This window comes from Paroedura picta, chromosome 1 (assembly GCF_049243985.1).
Source record: "Paroedura picta isolate Pp20150507F chromosome 1, Ppicta_v3.0, whole genome shotgun sequence".
Taxonomy (NCBI): domain Eukaryota; kingdom Metazoa; phylum Chordata; class Lepidosauria; order Squamata; family Gekkonidae; genus Paroedura; species Paroedura picta.
In genome coordinates this window covers 122510907-122538307 of record NC_135369.1, presented here as the reverse complement: position 1 = coordinate 122538307, position 27401 = coordinate 122510907, and the positions used below count along the sequence as shown (strand labels likewise).

Here is a 27401-nt window from a genome sequence, read left to right as displayed (position 1 = left end):
GGCTTATTGGTTGTGCCAAAAACTTAATGGAAAAATTCGGGGTAATGTACAGGAAGAAATCCTACCCTCTTCTTCAGAACAGACCAATTGGATTCAGATAGTAAAGGAAAAAATAACTGTCAACAACCAACTGAAAAACAGGATCTGGGTTTAGGAAGGAAAAGATATAGGAGATATCCTGACTAGGTCCACTAGAAACTGTAATGTATTGTTTTAGATAGACAGAATTTGGATGCTGTTCCAATGAAAACTGAATTGTAAAAGCCATCTAGTTATTGTCTTTTAAATATGACTTACTGAAAGAGTATCAACATTTGTAACCTTTAACTGTAGCACACCTCCCAGCTCTGGTAATTAGGTCAACTGTCAGACTACTGTGGGAAGGCATTTCAAGACATATCATGCTTACAAACTAAATAAATGTGTGTTGTGTTATCTGTGACTCTAGTGTTATCCTCAACCCATTTAATACACTATTCCCTTGGACTGCAAGGCGAACAAACCAGTCAGTCCTAGAGATCAGCCCTGACTGCTCCTTAGAAGGCCAGATCCTGAAGATGAAACTCAAATACTTAACCATCCTAATGCCACAACCCATTAATACAGTTCCTCATGTTGTGATCCCCAGCCATAAAATTACACAAGTGTTTTTTCACAGAAATTAAACCGAAGCTGACCAATGGTGTGAAGATCCATTGTTCATGATTGCATATACATTGTTTTTTCCCCCCAGGGTTTCTCAGTTCAGTTCTGCCTCTTGTCCCACCATGCCGATCTCGCTCTTTTCTGCTGCTCCATACAGATGAATGCTCTATCTTGATCTACCCTGTATGACTGTTGTGTAGATGCTGCCCCCCCCCCAGCCAAGCCGCTCGCCCTCCCGTGACCCCTGTGAAAGGGTTGTTTGATCCGCAAAAGGGTCCCGACCCCCAGGTCCTGCCTTCTCTTCCTCTTTTTGCAGGATTCTTTCAAGATTGTTCACAGTTGACAATACTATCATTCAGAATACTACACTGTTCAAAACAGACTGACAAATCCAGACGGGGGTCTACTGAAATCCCAGACTCCCAATCCCAAAAGGCTCCAGCAAATAACCATGGGGCACCCGAGAACACTGTTGTACGTGCCTGGGTTTCTGTACACATTTTTGCATGGAACATGATTAGCCTACCAAACGCTTAAGGGCTTTTCCGTATTCGTTTGGTGGCTTGCATTCATAGTCTCCAGGATCAATTCCCTTCCTGAGCAACTACGAAAAAATCCTATAAGTAGCAAGGTAAAGCCTACTAAGCCTCCCACTCCCCGCGCAAACCTGAATGCCAGGTCTGTTTCCTCGCGGGCTTTGAATTCCCCGGAACAGTCTTTCGTGTAAGCGATTTATGCCCCCTGCGACATCAACGGAGGCGAGATTACTCCCGGAAGCTCCTATTTGTAGGTTGGGTGGTGCAGGGTCAGAGGTTGAAAAAGAAACATATTTTGGTGTTCCTAAAATAATCGAGTCAAATGGCAGGCTCGCTCTCCCCCCTCCTCCTTTGAATTGCATCCAGCCTTCATTCATTCTCAAGGCTCAGGATTCCCGAGACGCTTTTATTCTGAGGGAGGTGCGCAGCCTCACCGCTGCCCCCCGGTGGCCGTGAAGCCGCATTTCATGGCAATGAACGGCCCAGGAGGGACAGCCGGGCAAAAACAAACAATCCAGAGCCGTCGTGTCAGCCTTATGGTAAAAAATAGCCATTTTCTCCTGGGTGCTTGGCTGTGTTTTCACTACAAAGATGCCAACAGTTAGAAGTGCGACCCCGGCTCCATCGAAAATCAAGGCCAAGGACGGCTTTCTAGTTTGGACCGGCCGTTTAGTGTTTGTGGGTGACTCCGGTTGGTCTGTAGGACGCCAACTCAGCCCCTTTTTACCACAGAGAGGACAGAAGCGACCTAAACAGCCAAAGCTTCCGGTTCCCTTTAACGGACTCCACCGGCGGGACAGAGCCATAATTCAAATTGTGGCAACCTTTTCAAATCCCCCCCCCCCCAGCCCCTTTTGCGTTGATTCCTGAGGGGGAGGCTTTTTGAGTCTTCTCCGATGTATTTCCTTCGTCTTCCGTGTTTGTCAACCTCGATTGCTTTCTCTTCACATAATCGCTGGGCGGCGACGGATCTGACGTCACGAGGCACGGAGCACCGATGCTCCTTCCGGCCCACGTGCTTGCTCGGCCGGCGTGGATGCCAGGGGGTGTCCCGCAAGAATGGATTCGTTGGACAGAGTGGTGTAAGTACGGCGGCAGCCGGGCCAGGAGTGATCTCCGTTAACGCGGGTCTTTATTGGGTCGCGTGGAGAGATTTGTGGCCGCGTTCTGTGCTGTCTTCTAGCCCTGGCGAGTGTGGTGCCTGTGCTGATGATTAGAGTGGTACCGGCGGTGGCCTGGCCTTTATTCCGTTGGGTTTGGAATGTTGCAGATGTTCTCGTCTTTGAAGATTTATTAAGGGGAAATCTGCCTTGGTCAGTCTGAAACAGTAAAACTAGGTGTGCGTTTATTGTTTATATATATAAATTACAGCTGGAAATGTCATCTGCCTTGAGTCCTGGTGAGAAAGGTGGACTATAAATAAATAACATAAATAAATACTACTAATACTGAGTGAGTACAAAACTCATATGGGCTGGGTTTTTTAAAGGGAAATATAGCGCTCTTTACATTCTGAAGTATAACATTTTAGATTCAGAATATTAAGTAACTGTATATTGAATTTAGCTTATAAGGAACATACAATACCTGAGTCACAAATATTTTGTGATAACTTTTCAAAAATTTATTACAGGAAGCCTAAAACAAAAAGGGCGAAAAGATTTCTTGAAAATAGAGCACCAAAGCTCACAGAAAACACCAAGAATGCCATGTTCATTAAAGGTGGAAATGCAAGTTCAACAGTTACTGAAGCACTCAAGGACATTGTAAGTATGCTTGGAACTATTTGCGGCAGCTTACCAATTTACATAGAAATTAGACTTGGAAAACAATATGGGGAATAAGCCATATGTACTGGGGAAGACCCCCAAGTCACCACCCACACAGCCCATTAATGTTGACTGGTGACAAAAGTGTTTTGTGCCTCACACAACTTCATTTGTAGGGGAACTGATTAAGTTTCTAGTTCTTTCAAGTAGTTATGTTTTGTAGAGTGTGGTACAAAACATCCCATTAATGACTGTAAATAAATAAATCCCATCAAATGGAGGATCCACAAGTTTTGAGTGGCAGGGTTGGGGTCCCCCCTCCATTTTCTTGAACTCCTAAAGTAGGGGAAGAGCTGCCAAAGTGGGGTATCCCCAGGCCCTAAATGGGGATCTGGCATCCCAAAATGGGGCTGGGGTGCAAGAAGTGTTTGAGAATGGCAAGAATGTCCAGTTTCATTGAAAAGCAAGTTTGGAGTCTACTGGCACCTTAAAATACCAACAACATTTCCAGAGTCTAATGTGGAAAGCTTTTCCGCTGGAAATCTTGTTGGTGTTTAAGGTGCTACTGGACTCAGCTATTGTTTGTGGCTGCAAACCACCTGGCTACACACCTGAAAACACCTTCAAGGACATGATGTTTAGATTGAGGGCTAACAAATATTCATATGTTTGAGAAACTTGTAATCATTATATTTAAATAGACTTTAGGCAAACGTAAGCCACTTTGAGCCTCCTTCAGGTAGAAAAAAGCGGCATATAAGAACCAACTCTTCTTCTTCTTTATTATTACTTTATAAGAGTTGGTTCTTATATGCCGCTTTTCTCTACCCGAAGGAGGCTCAAAGCAGTTTACATTCGCCTTCCCTTTCCCCTCCCCACAACAGACACCTTGTGAGGTGGGTGAGGCTGAGAGAGCCCTGATATCACTGCTTGGTCAGAACAGCTTTATCAGTGCTGTGGCGAGCCCAAGGTCACCCAGCTAGCTGCATGTGGGGGAGGGCAGAATCGAACCCAGCATGCCAGATTAGAAGTCCGTACTAACCACAAATTGGGTTGAGATTTTCCACCAGATCTTTTTGATATCTTGCTGGTTTTATGTAGAGAGGTTGTTTTGTTGTTTCTGGGTTTTATCAGGGTTTTAATGTGTTGTAACCCGCTGCAAGCCCTTGGGAAGTAGCAGCAAATAAATCGAGCCCAAGGTCACCCAGCTGGCTGCATGTGAGGGAGTGCAGAATCGAACCCGGCTGGCCAGATTAGAAGTCCGCACTCCTAACTACACCAAACTGGCTCAATGAAAGCTTCCCCATAAAATGTCTCATTTTTCTTTTTTGCAGTATGCTCTGAAAAAGCCATTTGCAGTTCTATATAAAAAGTAAGTGGTGTTTTCTTCAGTCAAATGTATTGCCTTATTTGGGAGTAGCTAAAGGTATATTCCCCCCCCCCAACTTAATTACAATTATTTAGTTCACTCAAGCTGTTGAACAAGAATTAGTTACTTAGAACAGCAGAAGCTTTAGGTATGTCTGATTAGAAATATTCTGATAAAGTAGATAAAAATGGGTGAGTTAGGCAAGGAGGCCAGTAGATGTTATATAATTTTTATGCTTCAACTGGACGCATTTTTGTTTAACTTAATCACCTGTAGGTCTGGCAGAACAGCTCCATCTTGCAAGGCCAGCAGAACTGTTTTAGGTCCCACAGAGCTCTGATCACATGAGGCAGAGCATTCCAGCAGGCCAGGGCCAAAGATGAAAAGGTTCTGGTCCTGGCTGAAGCCAGTTTTTTTGCCTTTAGGGCCAGGGATCCTTAGTAGGTTTAAGTCACTTGACCATAACACTCTCAGGGAGACAGAGGGGGAGAGGCGGTCTCCTCGAGAGTGTTACCTGTCCCACTCAAGCGTTGTTTGTGTAACATCTGTATCCAGACATATCAGAATGGAGTGGTGACACCCTGAAAAAAATCATCCCTGTTTGGCAGTCCAGGTAAAAATGTATAGAAGATTGCCTCCTTTGCAACATCTGCTCGCTTTTTGGAGATTGTATAGCACAGCCTTTTTACCATGGAGTAACCCCTGAAGTGATGGCAGCTAGCTACCCCTCCTGCAATGCCCTCAGAAGCCACCTGTTTACAGTGTGCATGGCATCACTAGTAGAATTACAGTATTTGCAGCAGAAGCTTTAGGTATGTCTGTATTACAGTATTATAAGACTACTTTTCCCCCCTGAAAAACATGCCTCCAAGTGGGGGGGTCATCCTATACGCCGGGTGCACTTCAGTTGGGATAGACATGGCTGCCCATAGTGGCCCATAGTACCGTAATGTAATGTAACAAACTCTATATTTTGAGTGGAAATGTTGGGGGGTCGTCTTATACGCCCAGTCGTCTTATACGCCGGCAAATACGGTAAGTGTTTGTTGAATAAGATTAGTGTCATTTTTGTGTGTGCAGTATGTTGCCTGAGCAAAACAAGGAAGCATTTATCTCAGTTGTCATAAAGGCCACCATGCAAAGCAACAGTTCTCAGGGGAAATGATCTATGTGATTTAGAGTTCACTCGGACATTTGGGAGATCTACAGGCACCACCAGGATGTTGGCAATCATAGTGAGACCTGAGAATATTTCTCAGGATCAGAAATGGTTGTTAGGGAAAGGGGAAACCTGAGAAGAAAAGAATCTTTGTGCTGGATCCAGGTATAGCTCTTGGTTAGGGATGCCAGCCTCCAGGTGGACCCTGGGAATCCCTTGGAATTACAGCTCATCTCCAGACAATAAACAAAATGGCCTCTTTGGAGGGTAGACTCTGTGGCATTGGACAGTCCTCTCCCAATTGAAGATTTGCTTGCAGCAGCCTTCCTCCAGCCATTTTCTGCTGGCAGGGCTCTGAGAGGGGGGGAAATGGCAGGAGCCAGTGGGGCGAGTGCAGCAAATTCAGCTCTTCCCTCTCATTCCTTTCCCATTGTGTGTTAATTCAACAAGGCCACTGCAGACAGATGGCAACAGAAAGCCACTGTGCTCCTGACTCTTCCCTGGGTTAACTGAATGTTTGTATACATAGATATAAATTAAATCCCTCCTAGCTGGAGTAGCCTTGTCCAGGGCTCTGGAGTAACGCTAGGGTTACTAGTAACCCTGGTTGAGAATGATAGGTATAGTCAATTAGACTAGCTTTGGCTGTTGGCCAGTCATAGCATTGCCGTTTTTATGCTGTAGTACAGGACTTTTAAATACAACATTTTAAAAATGACAAATGAAAGCTTGCAGTTATATTGTGCAAAAAGTTAGCCAGGGAATTGAACTATTGTCTGTTCTTCAGAAAAAATATTACAAGACCTTTTGAAGATCAGACATCATTGGTGAGTATGAAAGATGATTGATTACTTTGAGCAGGGAAGTGCCCTTGTTTGCATGAAAATGAACCAACAAAATAATATTAAAAGGAGAAATATTCCATAAGATATCAAATTCAGTGTACTAATAGATGAATATTAAAAAGGTAAAGGTATCCCCTGTGCAAGCACTGGGTCATGTCTGACCCTTGGGGTGACATCTAGCATTTTCATGGCAGACTCAATATGGGGTGGTTTGCCAGTGCCCTCCCCAGTCATTACCGTTTACCCCCCAGCAAGCTGGGTACTCATTTTACCGACCTCGGAAGGATGGAAGGCTGAGTCAACCTTGAGCTAGCTGCTGGGATCGAACTCCCAGCCTCATGGTCAGAGCTTCAGACAGCATGTCGGCTGCCTTTGCCACAAGAGGCTCTCCTAGCCTATGTAGTTAGTGTTAAATAATTTCCAGGCATCCTAGAGGGATTTGACTCTTTAAACTTCCTTCTGCCAAGTCCCCTCAATTTAGCAAAAAATTATTTAAAGCCAAAAGTGAAAGCTCATGGGCAGAGCTTTCAGACTGCATGTCTGCTGCATTACCACTCTGCGCCACAAGAGGCTCTAGATGAATATTGGACTCTGTTAAAATAAATGCAGTTCAGGCAAGGTCTTTTGGCAGTATGTTGTTGCTTTTTCCCTGTAGAGTGAATCTGCTGCATTGTTCTTTTTTGCCTCTGGGTGGTACTGTTGTGACACACACACTTGTAATGTAATAAAATAGTGCCTGACTTTGGGGTACTATGACAGATATATGTACATGCATGCTAGATAGGGGTGTTCCAAGTTTATAGACAAATTAAATATGTTGTTTGTGTTTGTATGTTAATTTCTGTCAAGTCACTTCCAACTTATGGAGACTCCAAAAATGTCCTTTCATTACCATCCATACTCAGGTCTTGAAAACTGTGGGCTGTGGTTTCTTTGACTGAGTCAATCCATCTCCTGTTTGTGTCTTCCTCTTTCCCTGCTGCCTTCAACTTTTCCTAGCATTATCATTTTTCAAGGAACTCTTTGACTTCCAATATTGTGACCAAAGTATGATAGCTTCATTTTAGCTTCTATAGAGAGTTCAGGCTTGATTTGATTGAAAACCCACATTTATTTATTTTTTGGTAGTCCACAGTATCCATAAAACTCTCCTTCAACATCACATTTCAAATGAATCAGCTTTCTGCTTATCAAAGCTGCTGTTTGAAGAATGATAAATAAGAAAAATGTCTCCATGGATATTCATAAAACACAGCATATGTACCCCACAGTAATTCTGACTACAAAAAAGAACAATATGTAACTCTCTTACCTTGATTTATAGCGGGTGCCATCCATAGCTCAGGCTAGTAACAGGAGTCACCCTGTCTCCTGCCCAGTAAATTAAATTGAACTGAATCTTTTTTGGTTTAACTGTTCAGGCAGTTACGTTCCATAGGAAAAGTACAGGCAACTTCATGCTCTGCTTTATCTTTAGTGATGATGATGATGATAGTTGGGATTGGTATTTGTCCTTCATTCTATGTGAAGAAACAGGAGAGGGAGTCTGAATGCATTCTTGCTGTGCAGAATACAAAAGGCACTGGGTTTTACAGAACGTTGGAAGGACAGGATATTGGACTATGATACTGTGACGTGTACATAGGGGCTTTTAAGCCTCATCTTGCATTGGCATTCTTCCCCAGAGGCCCTCTGGGAGCAGCACCTGGTGAGATGCTACTGATGTAAAGAGAGAGATGCATTTTCCTAGCACAGAGAAATGCTTTCCATATGTTCCTTTTTGGAGCTTGGCCCATATTTTCACAGTTGTTTGGGATTGGCCTATGTTTAAACTTTTGATGAATTTTAATTGTTTGATTAGTTTTAGAAATCATATACACATAAAAATAAGTATTTAAATACACAGCAGTGAGATTTTCTACTTAGGACAGAATAAGACATGACACCGCCATTCTATGCACACTCTGCCAAATTTAAATGGTTTACTATGTGGGCTAGCCTGCCAACAATCAGTTACCCAGCCAAGAACAGCACTCATTTGCTATAGGAAATCGAGAACAGGCCAACATATAGCAAGTACATTAAAACATGACAGGAATGCAAACAGAATCTGTATGGGTAAGCTCTTGACCTGTGGCATATGGCCATTTGTGATCTGTTTGTGTGTGTGTATATATTTCCTGTTGTTGTTTTTGCTTGAGTTTGCTGAACTGTAGTTAAATGAAGTTAGCCAACCTGACTCCCCCCCTCCCATGTTGAATTGTATGACCTTTCCGTGCTGTATCACAAAGTGTTTTTGAAATTCTCCTGGGTTCACGAAACTCAAGTCCAGAACCCTAGAAGAGTCTGTACTGCTGATTGGCTGGGTCCCTGGATTGTGACCCATGTCTGCCAACAAGTAATAGCCAGTGTAGTTTTTTCTGTTGGCAAAGGTTAAAGCTGCTAAATAGAAGTACATTCTACACTGAGGGTACCTATTATATTGTTAATTGTCTGTGCCTTCTTAATAGGAGTTTTTTTCCAAGAAGTCTGACTGTTCTCTGTTCCTGTTTGGATCACATAATAAGAAGAGGCCTAATAATCTGACAATAGGTAAAGTGTTTAATTTTTTTATGGATTGATGGAATGAAGTGAAGATGCATCAAAAACAGAGGCGAGCAACATGTAGCTGATAGTCATATGGAATCCCGAGAGTTTTAGCTTGTGGTGGGAGGGTTTTTTTCAAAGAACAAAACTTGGGGGAAAGTATTAACAGTGCATTTGAAAGGATCAGGAAACCAGCCTTAGGTTTTTAGATAGCACTTTCCGATGCTCACTGTTACTATTCCATGACTGTAGGAACATACCATTTAGTCACTTTATTGCAAGGGTTGGCTTGTGAAGAGAGAAGTTGTACTTCCCTATTATATTTTTTTCCTTATCACTTCTCGTGGGTAAATTGCTTTTATGCATATTCACCATTGCAACAACATTTTGGGAAACTTAGGCTTAAGTAAAAGTTTGATTAAGGCTGCATAATGTGTGTGTGTGTGTGTGGGGGGGGGGGTAATTCAAGTTTAACTCCAGCCACACTAGTACTCAGATTTCTGTAATGCCAAAATTACCTCCTTATCAATTTAAATATTACCCTGCCTTTCTCCTTCAAATGTCTGGCTTGTCTGCCACAACAAACTGTGGGCTGGCATTGTCAAATTTGTAGTAGATACCATGAGTTCTGTGCACATTAGCTGCAATTCTGTTAAATGCATCACTTTCCAAAATGCTTAGTGTGTGTTTAACACCCTTACTAAGGACAACATTTAACTTAATTTGATAGGTCGTATGTATGATTATCATGTCCTGGACATGGTTGAGTTGGGTATTGAGAAGTTTGTACGTCTCAGAGATCTCAAGGTAAGCAGCTTTTGTCTAACATGAGGGGAGTCATTGGTGATGACCACTGTTAGTTGAATGAACCTCGATGTGCTTTATTACAGTGCTAGACCAGTAATCAAATTACAATGTACATAGAGTATTCATTGGTAATTAAAATAGTATAAAATTTAAAACATTCCAGCTAAAAGAATCAACAAAATTACATTTTAAAATTCACAATTATCTCAAGCAATTGAGACTATCTCAATCTCTATCTACATTGTTCCAAATTCACCCAGTTCTTCCTTGTTTTGATTGTCCTCCATGCAAATCTGGCAACAACAGAAGTTATTTCAGGGCATTTATCTGATAACATGTCTTTAATTGCCTCTGAGTTGGACCTATTCTGTGGGGATGGCAAAGAAAGTTCTCTTCTAATTTGCTCGTATAACCTACATTGGAGTAAAACGTATTCTGATGTCTCAATACTCCCATCCTGACAGATGCATACATGATTAAAGATAGGTATTTTTTTGAATAAGACTTCCCTAAAAGCAAATGGAAGCATGTTATATCGGAGAAGTGTCAATGATCTCCCATGGTCTGGGATAACTAGATTAGATAAGTAAGGTAATGGTCTCAAATTATTAAGTGGAGGCATTTGGGAAAGTGGATTTTTTTACTTTATGGAAGTCTTGTTAGCGGTGGATATCCAAGATCCTTTGTTTTATTATCACTTTTGCTCGATTGCAACCAAGAGACAGTATTAACTGTTTCGATAGACCATATGAGCAGAGTCTTTTCTCAAGATGGATAACCAGGGTACAACCAATGAATCATTAGATTGAGAAGTTTGTACGTCTCAGAGATCTCAAGGTAAGCAGCTTTTGTCTAACATGAGGGGAGTCATTGACGATGACTACTGTTAGTTGATTATTAGCTGTTCTTTTGCTCAAATGAGAGGTTTGGGGTGTTGACAGCAAAACTGTCACTGGGAATTGGAGAAAAATGTGTAAATTTGCCAACCATGTGTACTGTATGTTCTTCTCTAAGTGATATTTTACACTCATCATATTAGAAGTCACAGTTAAGATTGGTTAGAAGAATTAAGCAAAGCTTGACTTGCCTTTCAAATATTGTTATCTTTTACTGAAAGGTATTGGGCTTATATGGCTTCAAATGCGGGTAGACACTGTCATGATTAAAAATCTGGCTGGCATATAAGTGGAAAACATTGGTTGCACTTACTTGTAACTGATGCTCATTGAGTGTCTTCTGTGCAAGCACACATGGGACTGTCAGAGCATGTCTGCTACAGACACTTCTACAAGCTTCTAGAATCTAAAACTAAGGAAGACAACGTGGAAAGTCAATATGGTTGCTAGGTGGACCTTTATGGAAGAGATGGAGAATCCCACATCTTTTTGGGGAAGGGGATGGTCAAAAATTCAAGTTGCCAAAGGAGTCTGGCATCAAGGGGATCCCTGATGTCATCGTGGTGCTGTCAAATTTGACTTTATATGACATTGAGTGGAGGTTGACTCTCAATGTGGAATTTTGTCAGTCTAGCTTTTTAGCCTTTAAGTTGTGCAGAGTCTTGAGGGGCTGAGTAGTTGAGTGCCCTGTGTGCTTCAATTTCTTTTTTGCCTTATTGACGGGCAGTTCTGGCACTGTTCTTGGTGGCTCTGCAGTTGGAGACTTAGCCTGTATGATCAGTTTGGAGACCACAGCAGGAGTTCTTGCGCGTTTCTGGGGGGAATCCTGGTTTGACACCTCAAGAGACTGTGTCCATAAAGCAGCTTTTAATCAGATAGCCAGTTCTTGCCATCCTTTTGGGGTGAAGAGGTTACATGCCTTATACAAGGCTGTGTCGTATCCTTCCCCTAAACATATCAGGGACCAATCATGGTCGTCATTCTGAGCTGCAATTTAGGCATTTGTTAAAAAGAGCCATGTCAGAAGTATTGTTTTGAAGTAATGTTTGTTGAAAGATGTACAGTTTTCCTGAGGTAATTCTGTGAGAATCTGTAGAGTGTTCTTTCTCCATGGTGGCAGGAAAAGGACCAAAGAGTGCTTTGGTGCTCCCCACTCCCTCTCATAACATGACCACTTAGACAGGAACAGAACCTAAAGCTTCTTTGTCAAAGGGAGGGGGAGCATTCAGCTTTGCATTCTAGAAGCGTGTCCTCTGCAGGAGGCCTGCTCTGAAGCAGGTGGGAGTGCACAGAACACAAAGATGAATGATTTGTGAGCTCCTTGTTTCACTTAGTGGTTTTCTCTTTTGCTCCCTCCTGTCTTTGATTCCCTCTTGAATGTACAAGCATTAGGTTTTAGCAGAGGGGGAGTCACTCAGAATAATACAGAAATAAGTATGCACATCTTGGTTTGGGTGAACACGCAGTCCGTGATAGTGCTAAAGTGGTAGCAGCAAACCAGCTAATGGATGTTTGCAGCCTCGTGAATTAATTATCACAGTCTATTACCTGTGTGAGTGCAGATGAGCAAATAGCCCAAAGCATTGACCTGGACAAATTTTCTCCAGATGCTGACAGCGTTGTCATAGTAAGATGCTAACTTCAACCAAAGGTTGATATGTCTTGCATATCATTCTTTGCATATATATCTGAATTGTTATATTATTGTAGATTATCTGTATGCTGCTGAGAGTTTTGTATTATCTGTGCCTTCCACCCTCTAGTTTCCTGGTGTGCAAGGAGCACTTGTTCTAAGTTATATTGACTGTATCCTGTATATTTAAGCAATCTACTCCCCCATAAGGACCTCCTTGGATTAAATTATATTGTACCTTATGGGTGAACTGTTATGATGACATCAAATAGCCTTTTGGTTTTTGGACACAACAACACTGATAAGAAATGAAAAGTCAGCATGTGATCTTCCAGTATCTCTTGTGCAAATGGAATGGCATTGAGTGAAATTCCTGTTCCAATGTTGACCTGTTGCCTTTCCCTCCCACCTATCATTTTTCTTTTAATAAACTTCTTTCCATGTGTTTATAACAGAACAGCAAGTGTCCTGAAGGAACAAAGCCTATGTTGATATTTGCAGGTGATTCATTTGATCTTAGTGAAGACCATCGAAGATTAAAAAGTCTTCTAATTGGTAAGCATTTTTGTATAGCTACGTTTGTAGTTTTCCTCTTCTTTACCTGGATGATTTTTATCCCACTCTTATACTCCATGAAGTACCCAGGACAGCTTCTAATAAGAATATTACCATATAGCTGGGGTTTCTGAGCCTGTTGGAAACCTTGAAATTCTGACAGTGTGGTGAGCACAACCACAAATGACCACTACAGGACGTGGAACCAACCACACAAACATACACATACACAGAAGAAGCCCAAGTATAGGGGACAAGAGGACTAAACGAATACACTGGGGGGAAAGTGAGAGAATAAAACAAACACTGTAGGTATTTTATTCTGTACAGCCAATGAGATCTCTAATGACCAACTGGGCAGAAGCCCCAGTCATTTCTAAAAACAGTTGGCACACACCAGGAAAGGAATTGGTATGCAACATGGTGCCCATGGGCACCACACTGGGAAACCCTGCTGTCTAGTGTATGTCTCCAGTATGGGTGTTCATTCTGGTCTACCTGATCTGAAAATATATCCAAAAAATACCTTATTGGCATATTTCATTTCCCAGATTCCCATATCCAGGTTTTCTCAAACTCTCCCTCCCCCCAAAAAATCCTGAATATATTTGGAAATTACTGGTAGGCCCCAAAATTGCAGAGAGGGGTAGGAGCAGTTTAAAGCCGGCTATAGGAGAAGCCAGCCACAGAAGCTGCTGTGCCTCAGGGAGCCATCTGCTAGCCACGGCACAGAAGATCCTGGGTCAGCTTCTGTCACTGCAGGAGGAACCTCCCCAGCCAGGTCTGCATGTGGCAGGGAGAGTTCTCTCCACTGGTTCTCCCCAGCTGTGTCTTCAGGGAGAGTTCTGCCTGCAGGGTTGGCTCCTAGACAGACTCTCTTGGGCAGTCCAGTTTAAACTGGGCTATCCAGCAGAGCCACAGCTAGGCCACCAGGTGGTTTAAAGGGACCACCTCTAAGAGCTCCAGCTTTGTTGCTCTCTGTTCTCTCTGTGTTTTTCAGTTTGTCTTTATTGGACCTGGAAAAAAAACTGGAATTTCTAAAAAAAAATCCCAGATCCAAATTCTCTACTGGTATTGGGAATCCACTTTTCCCCAAGAATCCTGAAAGGGGGGGGGGGTCCCAACAGACTTTAAATGTTCTGAAATGTTAAAAGGCCATCGAAAGTTTGTGATTTTGTAGTAATGCTTATGACAATAATTGTAATACCCTGCAGTAAATTGCTTATTTGTTGCATTGTTTTATTTCTCATCATTCTGCCTTCATGGACAATAACAACTAATGACAGTTTTCACTTGATTCCCAGAGGGTCTTTTTTCTATTTCTGTAAAGCATGGTAGAGTTTTAGGGTCATCAATAAAAATGTCTTCATCAAAATAAGGTTGCTAGTTTGTGAACCACTGTTTAATCACTTCATCTTCCTGTCAAAGGATTGTTTTCCCTGTATGGGTTGCTACTCATACCAGTTTTCTCTAAGGATCTGACAAATTATTGGATATCTAGGCCACTTTGCAGGGGATTTGTTCCCTTCTCCTTGATTTCTTAGCTAGTATATATCAATTGCCAGGCTGCTGATAGGTAGCAAAACTGGATTCCTGTTCTTACATGATGCCGTTACATGATTAGAAGTGCAGGAGATATGCCAAATGCCAGGTTGGTGGAGGGGCCCTAATTGTCTTGCGTCTGACTCGGATGAAACCGGGTAGAGTAGAAAGAAGCAGTTCTGGGAGGAGATTCAGATGGCAGCTAGTCATTGATACTTGATCTTAACATATTATTCTGTTGGGGAAATGCAGCCTCTCTTCTGATAAATCAGTTCCATTGATATAATATTGACTGCTGGCTAGCTAGCATCAGATGCAGAGTTGCTATGATGAATTACTGTCAGTTTTCTCTAGGTTAAATGGTTTTTGGGAAAGCAAAGTCCAAAAGATTTGTGAATATTCTGAAGTGTGTGTGACGTTCCTGGTCATCACCATTCATTTGCGTCAAAAGAGTGGTGCTCTGTACCAATGAGGGTAAGAGGCATTTGAAGCATCTTATCCTGCGTATTGCAGCTCTACTGCCTCTCAGCAATGGCTGGTTGGGGACTGTATTGTGGGCATCGTGTAGATTAGAAGGCTCATTTCTATGAAGGGAGTTCTAACCAGATGTGCAACCCAAGAAGGTCACTGAATGTATACTTGAGTACACAGCAGATGTTTTGATATTTTATTACATTAAGCAAAATGAAAAGACAAAGCAAATGGTAAAGGGTGCAGTTTAGCGGATAATTCTGAATGCATGATGTGCCAATATTGTCAGGTTCACTAAACATTTTTTTAAACAATTTGACACACTATGAAACATCAGTGATGAAAAAATATTTTCTGTTTCTGCTTTGACACTAGGAAGTTTAAAGTACCTCATTCTGCTTTGGCACACAGGGAGTATCAAATGTCATATGGACTCTATTACCATAGCTTGGTTGACGACATCTGTGTTCTGGTGAACATCTGCTGACTTGTGAGCCAAAAACAGAATGTGAAGTTTGAGGGAATCAGATGACTACAATGAGGGAGTACAAGTCTGGGAAAATGAGATCATATGTTGTGGCAGTGCAGCAAAATTGGATTGAGTCCTTTTAAATTACTTTATGTTAAAGCTTAATTGTATATTATGAGCATGTGGTCAGGAACTTGTAGCTGTGCAGCATGTGGAATTTGCAAAAAGTTTAACAGTTCTTATATGCTAGTGTGCATTCTGGCAGCAAAGAAGTTACTATTGTCATTTTTAAATCTAAATAAATACATTTTTGTCTATGTGATTATATTTTGTTCTGGGGGCCTTTTGATAGTATTTCAGTCATTTGACATATTTTCTTCACTCCATTTAAATATTAAGATATTGAACCTGTAATAAATGGTTGGGTGCATCCAAGAATAATGTCACTAGAGCAATAATGTCACTTGAGCTGTGAGAAGATCCTAGATGAAGAGGCAGTCAGATTTCTTCTACTGCTGTGTATGCAGATTACTTTGATCACACAGGCACTCAAGTATTGTGGGTCAGAAACAGTTCAGTCTAACTAAAGCAAGCTGATCAGAGCCAGCCACCCACTTGTTAATGTTCAAAGCCGAAAACATGGTTGAACTGTAACCAATGTTTCATTTATTTATTTATTTTTTGATTTATAGACCACCACTGTCTGCCCAGCCGTCTTGTAGTGGTTTACAAAATACAGATCTCAATAAAAATTCTCAAAATATAAAACACATAAAACCCCCTTTAGAGTCGATGGTGGACCCACTGCTCTGCTGCTTCCAGTCTTCGGTTTCTTCATACATGACCCTAGGCGATGTTAGCCTGGCGGGCTCCAGATCATAGAAGGCAGAGAGGCATGAATAGATTGGTAACTCCAGTCTGTACCCTGGCCCTAACCAAACACCTGGCAGAAGAGTTCCATCTTTCAGGCCCTGCAGAACCCGGAGAGCTCTGTCAGGGCCCTTAGCTCTTCCAGGAGCTCATTTCACCAGGTTGGGGCCAGGGCCAAAAAGGCCCTGGCCGAGGCCAGTCAAATTTCCCGAGGCCCAGGATGAGCAGCAAGTTCATATTCGCAGAGCAAAGAGCCCTGCAGGGGGCATAAGGTGATAGGACCCAGGTTTTATCAAGTGTTTTCTGTATAGGCACACATGTGACTGCTTCAGAGCAGGCCTGCCATGAAGGAATTTTCTACAAGCTTCTAGAATGTAAAGCTGACTGCTCCCCCTCTTCTTGGCGGAGGAGTTCTAGGCTTTGTTTCCACCCAAACAGTCATGTGATGAGAGGGAATGGGGAGCATTCTTCTTCAGTCCTCTGCTATGGAGAAAGGGAAGATGCCTTATGCCCCACAGAAGGGAAGGAGGGAGAGAGGGATGTGTGCCTGCACAGGAGATCCTTGATGAACATCAGTTACAGATAAGGACAACTATGTTTTCATCTTCTATGCAGTCCCACATGAAAGATTAGCAAACTGACTTACCACTGAGGTGTGTGTGGGCCAGTCAATGAAGCAGCGATTGTATGACTGCCTTTCCCATTACAGCACCTTTTCGATAGTCAGCATTAATAGGATAATGTTTGATGATGGTCAAAGGTGAAGTCCAGGTAGCTGCTCTGTATATCTCTCTTACTTTGCATCTGAAGGCTGCAGGGGATGCTTGAGTTCATGTGGAATGTACCCTGTCAGGAGGCAGGGAATCAAAACCTGCTGAAGTGTATCAAGGTAATGAGTGAGAGGAAACTGCCCTCCCTTTATTTAGGTCTTTAAAATTTTCAATAGTGTCCTATTTTCTAAATTATGATATACAATTCCTAACATCTAATGTAAAGAGCCTCTTGTGGCGTAGAGTGGTAAGGCAGCTGTCTGAAAGCTTTGCCCATGAGGCTGGGAGTTCGATCCCAGCAGCCGGCTCAAGGTTGACTCAGCCTTCCATCCTTCCGAGGTCAGTAAAATGAGTACCCAGCTTGCTGGGGGGTAAACGGTAATGACTGGGGAAGACACTGGCAAACCACCCTGTATTGAGTCTGCCAAGGGCGTCACCCCAAGGGTCAAACATGACCCGGTGCTTGCATAGGGGATACCTTTACCTTTAACATCTAATGTGTCCATTGTTAGTTCCCCAGAAATTTGAGTTCTGGGAAGAATACAGGCAGAAACATGTCTTGGGTTAGATGATACTGAGACGCTACTTTGGAGGTGAAGTTGAGGCTAGGCATCAAGACCACTTTGTCTTTTTGGAACCTGGTAATAAGTGGATTACATCTGAGGGTTCTGAGTTTGCTAATTGCATGAGCTGATGTTATAGCTACCAAAATATAGTCTTATACAATAACAAAGAAAAGTCACAGGAGGTCATTAGGTCAAATTGGGATATAAATAGATGCATTATTAAATTGGGATTGTACAAGAGAGAGTCCATTGTAGGAGTGGAGAATTTACAGGAGGAAAGAAATTCATCCTTCCTTTCATAAATCATTTTGATAGTAGATTAAAGAAAACTGGCTTTACATCAATTCCAATGTGGAAAGCTGATAGGCTGCCAGGTGAACTTTTATGGAAGAGGTGAAGAATCTCAAAAATCTCTGACAAAGGGTGGGAGTCTGGCCTAACCCTTCTATCAGCAGTTCAGTGTGAGAAGCATTTTTACTTTACCTTGTATAATTTCCAAGTAGTTGCCTTGTGTGATGAGACTAAAACCTTTGTCACCCTGTCAGAGAATTTATCTACTGAAAATCTTCCTTCCTCAGGAGAGTTCCCACAGAATGGGAAACCATATCATTCTGGGGCTATTAATATGTAGTGGGTTTGTCTGTTTTCAGTTTGTGAATAATCCATTGGAGGAGAGGGAATGCAGGGAAAGCATAATACTGGGTCTGCTGAAGTGCATCTCTCAATGAGTGATCTTCTAGAGCTCTCCTGGAGCAGAAGCTCTGACACGTTGTTTTGTTTTGGGTTGCAAAGAGGTCTATGAGAGGATGGTTCTACATGTGAAATATTGACCACAGGTATTTCTTATTTATGGGCCATTCATGAGTGGGGTGGTAACCTCTGTTGAGGTGGTCCAATAACATATGCTCCTGTCCTGCTATTGTGGATGGTATTGTTTTGGATTGTCCATTTCCAGAGCTACATTGCCCCTCTGCATAGCTTGCAAATTTCCATGCTCCCCTGTTTATTCACAAAGTATTTTGTTTCTATATAGTCCATAGTGTCCTTCCTCTGATGATGTCTGAAAAAGACATAAGAGAATATCTAAGCGCTCTGTTCCATTAATGTGGAGACATAGGCACAATGTCTACCACAGTGAGCACCCCATGAGGCATCCATAAAGAGGTATAAATCAGGGGTGGAGTTGATAAGGGAACTTCATGCAACTGTTTGGATTTTGACACCCATTTCTGTATGGCCTTTGTATTCCCTGTTGGGAGATCAACTGTGCACCAACAAAGCACCAACCTAAAGAGATGTGCCTGATCTTGACCAACACCAGGGCCTTTTCAGCTCCAGCTCCAGCCTGGTAGAATGAGCTGCCGGTGCTAATGCAAGCCCTCATGGAACTTCCAACGTTCTAGGGGGCCTGCAAGATGGCTCTGTTCCACCAGGCATCTGGTTGAGTTCCTGAGTCGCACCTCTAACATCTGAATGGGCTCCTCACCTACCCTGCATCTGGGATTGCTGCCCAGTTTGCAAGCCCCAACTTGAGCCAGGCCATATAGTAGGCCTTTGTAATTGGCATGCCTGGCTCCTTAGGTGGTTTATGGGATGGAGCGGTGATGATGATGAATTATACTGTTATTCTGCCACTCCCAGGAAGCTAGCCCACGGTGGCTTACAACATAGTTAAAACAATAAATCCAGAACAATAAAAATCCCCTCCCACCCACTCCAACTCTCCCTACAAAAACCCCTCCCCCCTTACCAAGATGCCAGAAATTTTGTCATATGTGTAAAGTAAGAATGTTAGTATTGTTTAGCTTCTGCAATTTATATGTTTCAGATACAGATAGCAACTGTATTTGATATGTTTCATACTCTGATGTAAGCTATATTGAGACCAATTTTGGAGAAGGGCAGCCTACAAATCTCATAATTAAAAAATAATATTGTGTCAATGAATTCTATGTCTTGGATGCAAAACAGGATACACTTGGGGAAGTTAATAACACCCAGCATTTCCAATTTTTCTCTAGTTAGAAAAATCTGATCTGAGAGATGAGTCTAACTAGTATCCAATCATCGAAATATGGATAAATATGAACCTTCTTCCGGACAGACCATCGGCGGGGCCAATCGGCAGGCGCAAAGCGCCTGCCGATTGGCCTCTCCGATTCCCACCCTGCCGACAAGGGAGCAACTGCGAGCCGCGCTATGCGCGGCTCGCAGTTGCTCCCTTGCCGGCGGCCTGACATGTCAGGAGGCACAAAGTGCCTCCAATGCGTCAGGCCGCCGACTAGGGAGCCCCAGGCAGCCGCACATAGCGCGGCTGGCGGGGGCTCCCTGGCCAGTGGCCTGATGCAGCGAGGCGCTTCGCGCAGCGTGGCTGCCAGGGGCTCCCTTGCTTAGTGCCCGCTGTATTGTGACTACAGCGGGCTTGATTACTAGTTACATTGATAAACTGTATTTTTGCACTTCATGTTTCTGTCTCTCTTCTAAATTGTTGCTGCCTGTAGAAACTTGCTTTGGCTGAAGTGTTGAGAAAGGCATGATAAGAAAAATATAGTTGACTCGTTAATCTTAAAATGAAGCCAGAAGAGAAATAGACTTGATATATTAATTTTGTACTTTGTCCAGGCCTTCCCTTGTTTTTATTAACATGTCTTATACCCTGGTTTAAGGCCACATTCTTTCTATGCTCTCAACTTCAGATCAGGCCAAATTCTTGGATGTGTTTCATCTGCATGACATATCAGGTATTTTTCAAGTGTCATAACTAGTATCTAAAGCCAGTCTTTTCTCCATGGAAGTGTTGTTTTCCATTTCACATACTTAAAATATTGCATATTAATCCTTATTTAGAGTTCTGTGAATTTTGTTGTGTGATCAGGACTTGTTCTGCCTCAGAAGCTATTGACTCAGGGTCTGTGTACCCAGCTGTGTTTGGGCTGCATTTCCTTGACTTCCATACTGTGTTCAGAAAACATGTGTGAAACCAGTTGTGAACTTCACCCACCTCTGTATGCCATGTAGTAAAACCTTGTGTTGCATTGTTCTCTATTTTGTGCCTTTTCACTTTCTACCAAAATAGGCCATGCTGTGATTTGAGAATTGTCTAAAAATATACATACCTAAAATGAGGCCTTGTGATAGTGCTATACATGAGATACTTTTCATTACAGTGTGCCTCTGTCTTTGATATCCCTTGAAAATAGGTGCAGGAGTTGGCTTCTAATCTGGTGAGCCAGGTTTGATTCCCCACTCATCCACATGCAGCCATCTGGGTGACCTTAGGTTTGTCATAGCCCTGATAGTGCTGCTCTCACAGAGCAGTTCTGTCAGACCTCTTTCAGACCCACCTACCTCTCAGGGTACCTGTTAAGGGAAGACGATTGTAAGCGCTTTCAGATTCCTTTTGGTAGAGAAAAACGGTGTATAAAAACCAACTGTTCTTTTTCTACAATGCCAGAGTCATTGTGACATGCACTTTTTCTGTGCCAAAGTACAGTTGCAGTTACTATAAGCTAGCTAGAAATATTAAAGACCTCCTAGATTAGCACTGGAATCAGACTGTAGATGTTAGAGAGACTCCAGTTTAATTGCTTACAGCAGTGGTCCCCAACCTTTTTATCACCGGGGACCGGTCAATGCTTGACAATTTTATGGAGGCCTGGGGGGGGGTAGTCTTTTGCTGAGGGATGTCACCAGTTCCTGAGTCTCTGCTCTGCTTGCTTTCCCGCCGATGCCCCTGACTTCCCATCGCCTGCTGGGGGGAGTTGCCAGCAGCAGCTGCGCAGTGCCACGCTGAGGGGGAGCCCCAGCCATGGCAGCCACTGGAGAACACCATAGGTGAGCTGGTGGCAGAGTGGCAGGGCAGCCCCTGAGGCAGCAGCCGGGTAGGAGAATGAGGAGGAGCTACAGCCTGGTACCGAGTGATTCACAGACCGGTCCCGGTCCCCGGAACGGTGGTTGGGGACCACTGGTATACAGTACAGAAATAAAGTTATGCGGAGATTTTTACTTCAGTATGAAACAGATTCCTGTTAACATGAATGTTTTGTTTTTCAGAACTTCCAAGGTAGTGTGAAAAAAATCAGTGCTGAAATGTTAACTTCTGCTTATTGTAGCTAATGTCTCAACATCTGCTTATCTTAAACTGCTGAATCAACATCAAGTAGCTATTGCATTAAATGCCAGTTTCCTGTGTCTGGGGTCAATGAAACCAGGGAATCTTGGACCCCTGCCCCCACCCTTTTCTGTGTAACTGAAAGCCAAGACTGTAGTTTTGTAAGTGACAATTGGCGAGTACAAAGAAAGTGAAACAGAAGTTGATTCTATACTTTGCAAGTAGACTTTGAAGAAGCACACTGTTCCCATTACTTGATTTTAACTGCAAAACACATATCCTACTTTTCTAAATTGACTACTGTAAACAGTATCTCAGTGTTAGAAGTAAAAAGTACTGTTGATTGTATAATGCATGACCTGTCAAAATATCACACAATAAATCCTCAATTTGCTACTGTTTTTTGGTTAATTAACATAAAAAGATCCCTGTTGGATCAGGGCAAGCATCACTCTAAGCCAGCATCCCATTACCACCATTAACCTGGGGCCCGTAAACAGCAGAGACTAAAGGCTCCCTTGTTGCATTCTTCCATTGTAATTAGTACCTCTAAATATGCAAGTTCAATTTAGCCATTGTTACTAATAGCTGTTGATTTTATTTATTTATTTATATTTATATACCAAGAGCCTCTTGTGGCGCAGAGTGGTAAGGCAGCCGTCTGAAAGCTTTGCCCAAGAGGCTGGGAGTTCAATCCCAGCAGCCGGCTCAAGGTTGACTCAGCCTTCCATCCTTCCAAGGTCGGTAAAATGAGTACCCAGCTTGCTGGGGGTAAAAGGTAATGACTGGGGAAGGCACTGGCAAACCACCCCATATTGAGTCTGCCATGAAAACGCTGGAGGGCGTCACCCCAAGGGTCAGACATGACTCGGTGCTTGCACAGGGGATACCTTTACCTTTATTTATATACCACCTCTCTCCAAAGTCTTGTGGCAGTTTACAGAAATTCATAAAAAACAATATAATCCCATTAAAACATAATTAAAACACAATATCACGATGATAGATAATGACCCACTCCCCTCCCCCCCATCCAGCAAGGTCTATATCTAGGAGCGAGGGACTTGTTTCGGCTAGAGAGCCACAGCTGACAGCGCCTGGAGTCGCCCTGGCCTCAACCATATTCCTGGCGGAAGAGCTCCATCTTGCAGGCCCTGTGGAAAGCTGACAAATCCCACAGGGCCCGCAGCTCTTCCGAGAGCTCATTCCACCAGGTTGGGGCCTTAACCTCTCTGTATTTGTCTAATCCCCTTTTGAGCCCATCTAGGCTACTGTCTATCACTACATCTTGTGATAGTAAGTGGAAAGCAGCACTTTCTTTTGCTCTAAATCTTCTACTTGTGAGCTTCATTAGGTACCCTAGGAAAGGAAGAAGTTGTGTCTTCCTACTTGTAACCTCTCTAAATGTCTTTCTAGTAACTTTTCCTCTAAAATGAGAAACCCTGTGTGCAATCCCTCACCTCAAACTGATAAGCCTTTTCTTATAGGCAGACATTGGACTGAGTTGTGACAATAAGTGTGCATTGTGTAAAGCTGGAAAAATAGTAATTACAGTCATTGGTAAAGTATCTCTATATCCATTTTTAACCCTTTGTTACTCTTTGAATATTGAGTGATTGTGTTACCTTTCCTTTCACAATGTATAACTTGGCTGGGGCTGCACACATTTTGGCTGTGCTTTGTAGCCAGCTGTTCTAGCCACCAGCAAGACTTGATTTCCTTACTTCCTGATCCACATAAGCCATATGTATCCTATTTGTCCCTGTTGTCCCATGAGAGTTCTTTTGTAACTCCCTTTAACCAGTGACATTGATAATTGTATCTCAGCACACTGTGGTCTGGTCACGGTGCCTTTTTAAGTACGCATTCTCTTTTTCCCTGTCTTATCAACAGCCTTTAAAAAAAAACTATGTATCTCTTGTGGTAAACTGAATGGTATTTTTTTTTAACTTCTCTGCTGCCTAGTCAAAGTTGTCATCTAGAAATGGTGCTTGTTGTTCTTCTCCTTTTAGATTTCTTCAAAGGCCCTGCTGTGCCCTGTGTACGCCTGGCAGGTTTAGAACATGTTCTTCACTTCACTGCTGTGGATGAAAAAGTCTATATGAGAAGCTACAAGTAAGTCTGTTGCAATCTGCTTGTAACACCTTTGGAAAAATCCAGTCATTAAAATAGAATTCTACCCACAAGCTGTTATGTATATCTTTCTTAAATTTCAATTAGTTTTTCCAGTTTATACTTTAGATTGCAATATTTTTTAGCATAACCGGTCTCTTCAATTTTAAGGTTATCTAAACCACCCCGTATTGAGTCTGCCAAGAAAACGCTGGAGGGCGTCACCCCAAGGGTCAGACATGACTCGGTGCTTGCACAGGGGATACCTTTACCTTTACCTTATATTATCAAAGCCTTTAAATTCATGGGTTTGGAAAGAAAATAGAACACATACTATGAATTTCTGCAATTCTGGTGGGTAACCATGTTGGTCTGAAGCAGCAGAACAAAGCTTGAGTCCAGTGGCACCTTTATATGTATATACACAAAAGCTTATACCTAGAATAAAAGTTTGTTGATCCTAAAATTGCCACTTGATGCAAACTTTTTTTCTGCAATTCTGTTATTGTACTTGCTACAAAGTTGTATGTGTGGCTATAATTGGGAAGAAGTGTGCACAGTTTGCAGTTTTGTGATAGCAGGTTGCAGTCTGATCTTTCCTCGGTGTATTATATTGCTATACTAAGTAAAAGTGGTTTGCACCATGTTAACATTGGTCCAGTGCAAGGAAAATAGAGCAGGACCATGTAGTAGATGCCCATGACTTGCCAGGGGAAATATGCAGCAGTGCTGGAGGGACAGAGCTCTTCTCATGACCTTAGTGTATGGTACTATAGAACTGGATCTCGTCACCGCTTTGTATTAAAGGAAGACTTTTACAGCAGTCTTTCCGATAAAGCATGTGGTCCAGCCTTCTTAGAACTTCAGGATGCAAGTGCTGAATTGCCAAGGGCAGGTTTGAGCACATGTACTAGAATTTCATCTCAAATGAATAGCCATTTTTTTCTTTTGTTTAAGAGTATTGTTGAAGAAATCTGGTTGCAAAATACCAAGGATTGAACTTGAAGATATGGGACCCTCACTAGATTTGGTGATAAGGAGGACTCATTTGGCTTCAGACGATCTTTATAAGTTATCTCTAAAGCAGCCTAAAGCTCTCAAGGTACGTAGGCACATTTTTAACTTGTGGAAGACTCTCAGGAAACGTGTAGGTTCTTTGTCTTTCAAATTTGTTGTTAATATTAATATATAAATAATAAAAGAACTTATGACCAATTTTACTATGCACTGTGATTGAATTTTCTGTTATCCTTTAATTTTAATTTAATTTTTCCTACTATTGTGCAATTACAATTCTGTCAGATGCAGAAATTCTTCCACTAACCATTGAACATTTCTTCTCTATAAGGTACACCTTTCCCCCCACAGCAAATATCCTTGTATTGGAGTCTTTGCCATCCATCCAACCTCTTCACAAAGCCTTAACTTTGAACTAGCAGTAAATGGAAGTTCTTAGAAGACACTGAACTTCTGCAGCAGTGTATGGATGGCAATACACAACAGTCTCACTTAACTGGCTCTTCTGGGTTTTCCAGGCTGTGTGGCTATGGTTTGGTGGTTTTATTTGCTGCTTGGGGGGAGGAGTGGAGCACATTAGAAAGTCTTTCCTGACACAGGAAAAACACTTCCTAGTGGACTTGCTAATAAAGTCTATCAAAACATAGGAAAAACTTCCTAGTTTCAGTCTATCTCCCTCCTAAATAATACAGGAATATGATGCATCACCCCCCCCCCCAGAAGTAAATAAATATGACCAGCAATTGTTCAGCACGATTCCAATCTTGCCGAGACCTATGTCTGAAGATGCCAGCCACAGTTATTGGTGAAATGCCAGGGACTAAAACTACCAGACCACAGCCATGCAGCCTGGAAAAGACACAACAGCCAGTTGACTCCATCTGTGAAAGCCTTCGACAATTTATCTCACTGAGACTTGCCAATAGGGAAGCTTGGAATTTTGAAGAAGAGTTGGTTCTTATATGCTGCTTTTCCCTACCTGAAGGAGGCTCAAAGCGGCTTACAGTCGCCTTCCCGTTCCTCTCCTGAATTTCCTCAACTGAATTTTGTTCAGTATTGATGGGTTTGGGATTTTTTAAATATTGCTCCAGGTGGTTGCTAGTATTAAGTTAATTATGATTTAAGTGATACTGGTTATGAGAAGTTTGCTGTTTGGGGTGTTTCTTGTGATCAGTGAATCACTACTTCTGGAGTTCTGATATTTCAACTGAAACAGAACTTGGTGGAACTTCAGTGCAGTTTTCCAGAAGTTTGAATTTTAGATGCAGCTGCTTTAAAACGGCAATGAATGATAATATTTGAAAACGGATATACCGTATATACTCGCATATAAGCCAACCCTCATACAAGCTGAGGCACTTGATTTTACCACAAAATCTGGGCAAACTTATTGACTTGCATATAAGCTGAGGGTGGGAAATGCAGCAGGCTACTGGTAAATTTACAGGGTGGCCTAAGTGCTTAATCCATGCTTCATCATCACAGGCTCTCCCATCCAGCCTCCCCCCCAACAAATATAGAAAAGTCAAGAGGACGAATAGCTGCTGGTTTTTGTACCCTGCTTTTCACTAACCAAAGGAGTCTCAAAGCGGCTTATAATTGCCTTCCCTTCCTCTCTTGTTGCCAGACACTCTGAGAGAGCACTGACAGATCTGCTCTGTGAGAACAGCTCTGGCAGGAGAACCAAACAGTGCCCCTCAGGCCAGCAAACCAGAGCAGAACAATAGAACCCAAAGTTTGCAACCTACTACAAGTACAACAGCTACCAAATTGGGGGCTACAGTGCCCCCCAGAACAAAGCACTGAAATAAAGAACTATAAAACTGAAAACTGAAAGAACCGTACAAATAAACTTTTAAAAGAAACACAACCTCAAGAAGAAAAGGCAAATAATGCTGCCCCCCAGATAAAAGAAGAAACACTGAAGAAATAGTAAATCCCAAAGCACCCCCAAAACCCACCCCACCCCACCCACAGAAACCAAAAGAATAGTTTGGAAGAAGTGATTAGGAAAAGAAGGGGAAAAAATATCAGAATCCCTCAGTCAAACCATTGATGTCCTACAAGCTGCCAGAGTAGGCTCAGCTTTCAAGATATTTGCCGAAGGCAATGGTTAGCTGGGAGCTATTAGCTCACTTGCAAAGAGCTTAGTTTTTAAGATCTTTGTATAAAGCAAAGGTTAACTAGCTCACTCGCAAAGAGCTTAGGTTGCAAATGCAATGCTGCGATTGGCTGGCTGGGGGCAGGCTGTTAATCAATTACCCATGTATAAGCCAAGGAGGCCGTTTAAGTGCTAAAAATTGCCAGAAAACTTGGCTTATATGCAAGTATATGCGGTATGTACTATATTCCTGACCACTACAAGTCAAGAAAATTAATCTTGGGTTTTTTTGTACTTCTAGCCAAAGAAGAAGAAAAATATCTCCCATGATGCATTTGGTACAAAATATGGACGGATCCATATGCAGAAACAGGATCTGGATAAACTGCAGACTAGAAAAATGAAAGGATTAAGGAAAAGGCCAGCTGAAATGAAGACTGGAAATGAACATAGTCCAAAGCAAGCAAAATTGGGATGATTAACTGGAACTGAACTGAGTAGTTCACATTGATGCTGTTCTAATTTTTAAACACCACATAGTCCTGAAATTAAAAATCAGTGATTGGTTTGAA

The 27401-nt window shown here is 42.3% G+C and overlaps 1 protein-coding gene across 3 annotated transcripts; it reads left to right on the top strand.

Annotated features, from left to right (window-relative positions):
• The first annotated feature begins 1991 nt into the window (after nucleotides 1–1991).
• On the top strand, nucleotides 1992–27401 carry RPF2 (ribosome production factor 2 homolog). Of its 3 annotated transcripts, none has more exons than XM_077301997.1 (10): nucleotides 1992–2263; nucleotides 2815–2947; nucleotides 4285–4322; nucleotides 6266–6305; nucleotides 8834–8915; nucleotides 9640–9716; nucleotides 12701–12800; nucleotides 23612–23714; nucleotides 24669–24813; nucleotides 27131–27401. In XM_077301997.1, the coding sequence occupies exons 1-10, from the start codon at nucleotides 2241–2243 to the stop codon at nucleotides 27305–27307; spliced, it is 918 nt and encodes a 305-aa protein (XP_077158112.1). In that variant the 5' UTR covers nucleotides 1992–2240; the 3' UTR covers nucleotides 27308–27401. The 3 variants fall into 3 exon arrangements, with proteins under 3 accessions (XP_077158112.1, XP_077158105.1, XP_077158121.1); XM_077301990.1 differs by lacking the exon at nucleotides 1992–2263 and adding an exon at nucleotides 2279–2494; XM_077302006.1 differs by lacking the exon at nucleotides 1992–2263 and adding an exon at nucleotides 2297–2518.

Bases quoted from the DNA above. Each gene is read 5' to 3' on its own strand.
- RPF2 (XM_077301990.1), top strand. From the start codon at position 2,391: ATGATTAGAGTGGTACCGGCGGTGGCCTGGCCTTTATTCCGTTGGGTT. The intron at 4,323-6,265 runs GTAAGTGGTGTT...TCTGTTCTTCAG, and splicing joins TTTGCAGTTCTATATAAAAA to AAAAAATATTACAAGACCTT. The intron at 24,814-27,130 runs GTACGTAGGCAC...TTGTACTTCTAG, and splicing joins AGCAGCCTAAAGCTCTCAAG to CCAAAGAAGAAGAAAAATAT.